This window comes from Osmerus mordax, chromosome 17, assembly GCF_038355195.1.
Source record: "Osmerus mordax isolate fOsmMor3 chromosome 17, fOsmMor3.pri, whole genome shotgun sequence".
NCBI lineage: Eukaryota > Metazoa > Chordata > Actinopteri > Osmeriformes > Osmeridae > Osmerus > Osmerus mordax.
Genome location: NC_090066.1, coordinates 2,796,631 through 2,805,581, shown reverse-complemented (window position 1 = coordinate 2,805,581; position 8,951 = coordinate 2,796,631). Strand labels below are relative to the sequence as shown.

Sequence of the window (8,951 nt, the reverse complement as noted above, 5' to 3'; positions counted from 1 at the left end):
CCACCCTCTCCCCTCCACCCTCTCTCTCCATCCTCTCTCCCTCCACCCTCTCCCCTTCCACCCTCTCACTCCACCTTCCCCCTCTCCCTCCACCCTCTCCCCTCCACCCTCTCTCTCCACCCTCTCCCCCTCCACCCTCTCCCGTCCACCCTCTCTCTCCACCCTCTCCCCTCCACCCTCCTCCCCTCCACCCCTCTCACTCCACCTTCCCCCTCTCCCTCCACCCTCTCTCTCCACCCTCTCCCCTCCACCCTCTCACTCCACCTTCCCCCTCTCCCTCCACCCTCTCCCCTCCACCCTCTCTCTCCACCCTCTCCCCTCCACCCTCTCTCTCCACCCTCTCCCCTCCACCCTCTCTCTCCACCCTCTCTCTCCACCCTCTCCCCTCCACCCTCTCTCTCCACCCTCCACCCTCTCCCCTCCACCCTCTCCCCCACCAGGCAGCCCTGGCGGAGACCTCCCTGCCCCTGCTGGGGACCCCCGGTCTGATGAACAGCAGGCTCCTCTGGCCTGATGGGTGCCAGTCCTCACGGTCTAATGGGCGGTAGCCCGCCAGGGATGATGGGGGGTAGCCCGCCAGGGATGATGGGGGGGCAGTCCTGCAGGGATGATGGGGGGCAGTCCTGCAGGGATGATGGGGGGCAGCCCCCCAGGGATGATGGGGGGCAGTCCTGCCAGCCTCCTGCAGTCTGTCCACGACGAGCTGAACGGGTCCCTGGATCACTTGGACTCCAACGGACACGGCAGCCCTGGATACTCCCCACACGGACCACATGTAGGTGGCTGCACCACACACACACTCACACACTCCTACACACACAGACATGCACTCCTACACACGTACACACAAATACACCAGAAGGACACAGGGCAGATGCAACTGAGACAAAACTGTCTCAGAAGTCTATTTGGGCCACACACACATGCATACACACATGCATACACACACACATGTATACCCACATGCATACAGACACACACATGCATACACTCACACAGATGCACACACACACATACACGGTATGCACACACACAATTCACTACACAAACACACAGTGTAGGAACCATAGTAGAAGACCCACATGTTCAGCGGTACACCCCAACATAAATTAACACAAACATTCACACACACACTCATTGACAGAAACACTTATACAGTACATGCACATGCTTTACAGATATTCTGCTATTCTATTTGGTTCTTAAGCAACTTTAAATGATCATAGTGCATTGCAGCAAATATCTAGTAATGAAAGCCTTTTTTTACATTTACATTTTTACATTTTAGTCATTAAGCAGACGCTCTTATCCAGAGCGACTTACAGTAAGTACAGGGACATTCCCCCCGAGGCAGGTAGGGGTGAAGTGCCTTGCCCAAGGACACAACGTCATTTGGCACAGCCGGGAATCGAACTGGCAACCTTATGATTACCGTCCCGATTCCCTCACCGTTCAGCCACCTGACTTTTTTGCGGGTAGTGTGACCCCAGACAGGGTTGTGAACATACTGTAGCCAGATGGCATGATATCACACTCACTTCTCTATCAGGTTTACCCTGGTCTTTTGGGGAGAAGCATTTTTAACCTAGAAATACTATAATACAATTAATTACTCATTTTTAATTACTCCAATAACGGCATTGTCGAGGTTTAGATGTCATATTTTATGCACGACTATTCCCTATTAATATTTAGCGGCTGACTGTATCATTAATTGCTTTCAAATCTTTGCCTTTCTTTTCTGTATTTAATGGTAGAGAAAAAGATAGACAGAGAGAGAGAGAGAGAGAGAGAGAGAGAGAGAGAGAGAGAGAGAGAGAGAGAGAGAGAGAGAGAGAGAGAGAGAGAGAGAGAGAGAAGGAGGCCATTACATTTTAATGTCATGTGGGTTTCAGTGTGGAGCCAACGAGCTCTCCCCTAATCAGTGATGTCATACGTGCCTACCTGTCATGTTTACCTAGACTCTGCGACGGGGGTGGAAGCATTGGTGCCTAGATTGAGGCACACTCACTACAGTACCATTCACACACACACAACACCACCCCCGTCATACACAGTGCAAACCTACCCTGGTGCCCTCCTTTAGAAACATGCCAGCCACCTCTGGATACACAGTGGAGGAGTCAGGTGGCTGAGCGGTTAGGGAATCGGGCTAGTAATCTGAAGGTTGCCAGTTCGATTCCCGGCCGTGCAAAATTACGTTGTGTCCTTGGGCAAGGCACTTCACCCTACTGCCTCGGGGGAATGTCCCTGTACTTACTGTAAGTCGCTCTGGATAAGGGCGTCTGCTAAATGACTAAATGTAAAATGTACAGTGCCCTCCTGGTGCCCTCCTTTAGAAACATGCTAGCGACCTCTGGAATGTGGAAGAGATGAGGAATGTTCTCACTGCTGCCTTGCTCCGGGCTCAGACTCCAGTCTCACCTTCCTAACCCTGGTTAACTGTTCCCTGGCTGACTGGCCCTGGCTGACTGGCCCTGGCTGACTGGCCCTGGCTGACTGGCCATACATTAATATGTTTGGATATGTTTATTCCTCTCGGAAATGGGCCAGGGGGTGTTAAGTGGGCCAAATCTGCCTCAGCCCAGACAGAATCCTGGCATATCCACTCCCTTAGGTTGTTTAACTTTTAATAGCAGGACAGGAGACTCTCTCTCTCCCTCTCCATATCTACCCTCTCTCTATCTCTCCATCTCTCTCTCACTCTCGCGCGCGCCTGATCTCCTTCTCTGCCTCTTTTCCTCCTCTCCCTCACTTACACGGCCACAACATGCTCAAAATGGAAGAAATGTGTTTTTCATGAGTGGGTTTTCCGGGATGTGTTTAATAATGAAGTGAGGAGTAACACTAACTAAAGAGTACACCTCATAGGAACCTCTTCTCCTGAGAGACAGGTACTTCACAACCAGGCGAATCCAACAATTAGATAGACCCTTTGTTCGTGCTACCATTCAGAGGTTAATGCTATCAGCCAAACAGCTACCCAGATAGCTCCAGGCATGTTACCATTTACCATTTGTGTGTGTGCATGTGTGTGTGTGCCCTCAAAAGTATGCTTGAGAAGAAGGGAAAGACATGAACTACACCGGCTATCTAGAACACAAGAATAGGTTTCAGAGGACTTTAAGAGGAAAATCAGTTCCGATTAAGATTAAATACCACCACAAAATACACAATTATAAGAGAAAAACTGGATACGTGAGGAAGATTGTATGGTGTGTCGCACTATATTCAGTTTTTTTGAGACCTGTTCATATTTGAGACCTGTCTATTCTCATCATTAGTCCTCCTCCTTCTTGTTGATGGGTTGTGAATTAATCTGTGTCAGATGAGATGATGAGTGTCGGTCTGTCCCTTGACAGACCCCCCCCCCACCGCACACACACACACACACTCGTTAGAGACACCCAGCTAATGACCTTATTTGCATCCCTGTCATGCCTCAGTGTGATGGCTGCCTATCCCATAGTGTAAGGACGAGCACACACACGTACTGTACACACACATGCACCCAGGTTCTGTTTATTAGACTCATAGCCCGGCTTCTTAATGTCAGCTGGCCAGTCACTCATCCATACAGTACGTCTTTAATGCAGTCTGAAGGACTAATCATTTTTCTCCTCCATTTCCTTAATACCCGCCATGTTGGAGGTACCTAATCAGAGTAGATGAGGAGCAGTGAGCAGGGCCTGGCAGCAGTCTGGTCCCTGCTTATGGACAAACCCCAGTCTGTCTCTCTCTCCACCGTGATGCCTTCACTTGACATTGGCATATCTGGGAGATTGTTTATAATTTTTTTAAGATGATTACCAGAAACATTGTCTGGCATCGAAACTGTGGATGTGCCATCATCTGGATGTGACACATCACTGTGTCACATCCCTACATTCCACTGTCTAGAGCATTCACTGGAATGAGCTGGCTCATTACTGGCAATCACAAATAAAAAATTACTATAATTAAACTGATGTAAAAAAAAAAATATAAAAATAATATTGCAGTATTAATTTCAAATGCCTTATCAGATAATGAGGATCAGTGTTGTTTGAAAACAATGAGCTGTATTTCCTGTGTTCTCACCTCTGGGTCCATGTTCTGTTGACTCTGGTTCCCCTCTGAACCCGTAGCTGGGGAAGAAAAACAGAAATATTCATAACCCCGCTAGCTTCCTGAAAAGGCAAGGCAACCCTCCTCCCCTACTAGGTCTGAATATTAATTTATTTAGCTATAAATATTAAAGCAATCTGTACCTTTTAAAATTCTTTTCAAATTCAAAGTTTTCGCTGCCATTGATGAAGGCAACCCAGGAGATGGCTGGCAGACATGCAGTGATACTGAGACTCCTGGATATGGAATTCACTCCCTCTCTCTCTCTCTACCTCTCTCGTCCTCTCTCCCTCCCTCTCTCCACCTCTCTCGTCCTCTCTCTCTCTCTCTCTCTGAGTCCGGAGGGATTTCCTGATGCATCCGACGTGTCAGAAATAATTAGGTTTTGTCAGATTTATCATTGTGGCACAAACCCCTCTACCAGACTAGGACCTGGGTTCAGCCTGAGCCTTGTTTGTGTGTGACAGCATTATTATTCTTGTTAGTCGCCGCACACTTTTCGTCCACTCTGTCCTCCTCTGTTGTTCCGGGGGGGGGGGGGGGAGAGAGCATCCCTCTCAAACCGCTGTTTTCTCAGTGCGTTTATTGACAGTGGGTGAAGATATTCATCCATTTAGAGTTAAAAACATGTATCATGGTGTCCAACTGAACTGGCGGGCTGAAGTTGATTAATGGCGGAGCCTGGCTGCGGGTTGCTCCTCCGGAGGAGCGACACGCCAGCCCCTGCATATTAACGAGAGACGGTGCTTTCTATTAACAAGATAAAAAAAAAGGCTGCACTCCCTTTGCTCCAGGGGGGCTGGGAGAGGATGAAATATTTCTCCATTATTTATACTGTGGCGTGTGGCGGTGTGTTTTTATGTTTCATGCAGGTGTCATCAGCTAACTTTTGAAGGCCGAACATGTGTGCGCATCAGCGCTTGTCACGTTTACAAGAGCCTGTTTTTCATGCAATTTGGAGTCAGTTGCTTACTGTTTCAGGGTGAATTAGCATCTTCCAAACAGCCGTGTTGTTCTTACCTGCTGTTCAGCCAAGAGGCTGTCAGCTGACAGTAGACAGATCCGATCCTTGAAAGAAAAAAATAAAGGGTGAATGCAAATGTCAGAAGTAACATTCAGAAATTAAAATTTATTATTTTATTATTTATTATTATAGAAGTTGTTGATTCTTTTTCTGTGCTTTTTAAATATGTTTTAATGAAAACTGACACCCATATTTGTCCATTTCTTCCAGGCCGGCCATTCATGTAAAGGAGGAGCCGTTGAACATGGACGATGACGACTGTCCGATGTCACTGGTCACAACAGCCAATCACAGCCCAGAGCTGGACGACGACCGGGAGCTGGAGGAGGGTAACCTATCAGAGGATCTGGAGTGACTGGAAATCCGGTCGCTATATCCCTCCACCACACTGTTCCCCTCACAGGTGTCCTGCAAGACCAGAAACCACTCCACTCCCCAACAGAACACAGCCGACTCTCACTAGGACTATTTATTGAGCATGCATCCGGAAGAAAGTCTCACCCTAAGGAACTCTTTGTTGCAGCCCTATGGGACCCCGAACATGACAGGCATGAGATGTCTGCTTTTTAACTTTACGACCCGTTTGACTCTAGCTGGCTTGGCCAACAGACTGAACAAAAATGGGCTCATGGACGAAACGATATGAGAAAAAAAGCGGGCAAATCTGTTCTGTAGAAAGTTAATGGCCTCATATACTGCCAAAAAAATAATATGTTTTAAGTTTGTGAATATCCAACCAACCAACCCCACCCTAGCCGATGTCTAGAAACAATTGCTGGTTCAATTCAAGTTGTTGCTCTGTCATCATTTGCACAGGAGTAGTATCAGAAATTAGTGTCACTGCCTGTATGTTGCTAAAATTCTAAAAACCAGTATTTTATTTTTCATTGTTTCCTTTCTTCTTTTGTATTATAATTTCAGCCCAAATGTAAATGCCATCTACTAAGTCACACCAATAACAGAACTGCGGTACCAAGACTGTTGTTGCAGCTGTCAAAAAAGTAGGCTTCCAGTCTATTATCTGTCTGTGATGAAAAGTGAAAACGTGAATATTAAGTTGATTTAAAAAGATGAAAAAGAAAAAAAGAAAAAGACAAAAAAAAATACTGTTTGTGTAAAGCACCATTTAGGGGGAACATGCATTTCTGCATATTCTTCTGCTATTCTCTTTACCTCCTCGTTCTGAAGCTTTGTCTACCTGCAAACAGTCACAGGCGACAGCTAGAAACCAAAGCCTACCCTAGCAATGGCCAATAGCTTAGACAGAAGCCACCAGACTACTTTGGTCAGCCTTCTGTGACTTTAACTAGTACAAAGAGAAGCTTTTTTCCGCAAACTACCTTCGAATAACCTCTGGGATTGTTTTATTTAGCCCTGTATAAAGATGAGTAAGAAGAAAAAAAAACTGATTTTGATGTGTAATTTGATAACTCATATAGGAGGTCCACTTGGTGTGTAGAGGAGATGTCAGACTGAAGCGAAGATGAGAGAGAGCGAACAGGAATTATGTGCTAGGGACTTACTGACTGGTAGAACGCAGCTACTGTAACAGTGGATCATGACCAAAACAAACATTTGTGTATTCAGTGGAAGTGCAGAAAAAAATTGTGTTGTTGTGATGATCGTTTTCCTGATTTTATTTTCTTTCTTTTTTTAAAATCTTTTATTTTCTTGTGTTTTTTTTTTTTATATATAATTTTTTTAATTTTCGTTTCCCATCATGTCATTGTTTTTCTAATCTAGTGAATATGTAATGTTCTAAGTGGGACTGTCAGATATGTCATGTCTTCTTACCGTACGGCTTGTTCAGAGCCGTGTTTGAACCGAAACTGAAAACATAGTAACCAAACATTAAAATATCTAGCAAAGCCAAATAAGTCATAATTTCAAGTTGATATGAAATAATGTGGCTTGGTTATCATGTCAAAGCAAATAATATAGCCATTGTAGAAGGGGAAATCAGAGATTAAGAGAACCTTTTCTAGGTGATATTTGCTTTAACTTGTAGTCAAATACTCATTGTGTAATTCATAGCTTCGTGACTATATAGAAACAGGAAGTGATGGCAGAGGAGGCTTCTTAACTGCGCTGTGGGTTCTGTATGAGTTACTTGTTTTATATCACATTTGATATCCTAGTGACAGAACTGAAGTACTGTAGTGATCGTCCAAACTCTATTTCATTTCTCACTGCTAATGTCATCTAGAAAAGTGTTGTTGCTTTAATATGGTCATTTCCGTTTTCAGTCAAACCAAAGTTACACAAAATTCTGCCTCCTCTTGTATGGGATATATTAACTCTGAACTACACACACACACACACACACATAGTTCCTGTTCCCAGGCTCACACATACCACTGTGTTCGTGATTGCCAGTTTTTCTGGTTCTCCATACGGTAAACACAAACAGAAATGAAACGGAGTTGTCTGCTTGGTGCATAAGTTAACATCATATTTACCACAGCTAAACACATAGATACAAACAATACGCACACACAAACACACACTCACACACTCACTCATGCCAGTTCCACTTCAAGAGGGTTCTGGGCCCAGGAACAAAGCTTATCCCTTCAATACTTGGCTGGAGTCAGCAAAACGACTTGAAGACGACGTCCATAATAATCTTATCACACCAAATATAAGGACGCTCTGTCTTTCAAAAAGGGTTCTCCCACTTACCCAAAAGGCTTTCTAAAAGGTTCTACCTCTGCACAAACAATTTCAGAACAATTATGACAGATTGCACGAGTTATTAGTACGCCACAAGAGCTGTTACACTTTAATACGCTTGTCACATCGGACATGGGTCAACAAGACGTTTACATTCCCAATACGTCAGAAATGGAAGAGTTGCATTGTAATAGGTTGTCAAACATTTGTAGAATGATGATGTATTATACCTGTAAGGGAATATTGTGTTTTAAAATGCATGTCTAAAATCATTTGGTGGACTGGAAACAAGAATTAATAAAAATAATATAATAAAAACCATTGGGATGAATGATGGCCTAAATGTACGTACAATGCATAAGAATGCATACCTCAACTATATTCTTTAGTTTTTATTTTGGGAAGGAAAAAAACTGTCAGCCACAGAATGCATATTACCTGTAGATTTTGCATGGGTTTTGTAAAAATCAAGTAAAATAATGTCTAAAATAGTTGCTTGCACATAATACCAGAAAGACCTCCAGAACTGCGATCTTCTCCTCTATTAGTTTTTAGGATTGTCTGGATATTCTGGGTTGATTTTGTCTGTATTTTGATAACTGTGCATACTTATGTAAAAAATGTTGGTGGACCCATAAATTTACCAGACTTTTTCTAAGATGAAAAAAAATCAGTGTTTCTTTTCTGAGTTTCATGAATTTTTACTGTTCTCTCATTGCTCGCTAAGAATAGCAAACCTGCTCCTTCTGCATCTGCTTTGCGTAGCTGTAAGGCTTAACCTAACGTGTGTATTTATTGCTTGTACCTCTGTGCATACTTTATGAAGCATTATGTCCTGCAGTCGAGTCATGTATCCTTTCTACTGCTGTCATTCTCTAATAACTGGGAATATGATCTCCCTATGTATACAGTGAATTGGACTGTAGCAAACACATATGTTTATGTAATTGGTGAATACCGTTTCTTTTCTTTTTTTTTTCTTTTTTTTTTTTCTTTATTCTTTTGATCTAACTAATTTTTGATACTTTTCATTACGGTGTACTGTGTCCATACGTTAAGATTCTCTGGCATTAGAAGTCATGGGTGAGAATTGTAACCGGAGTTATTATTTTGTGTATTCATGGCTTTTCACTGCTGAATAAAATAA

General features: G+C 43.9%; 1 protein-coding gene across 1 annotated transcript in view; it reads left to right on the top strand.

Annotated features, from left to right (window-relative positions):
- Window positions 1-8,951, top strand: part of foxp2 (forkhead box P2) — a 63,845-nt gene extending 54,894 nt beyond the window's left edge. The window contains 4 exon segments of the mRNA XM_067254871.1: window positions 441-497; window positions 499-596; window positions 646-764; window positions 5,335-8,951. Coding sequence (XP_067110972.1) covers window positions 441-497; window positions 499-596; window positions 646-764; window positions 5,335-5,486 — 426 coding nt within the window. The 3' untranslated portion in view covers window positions 5,487-8,951.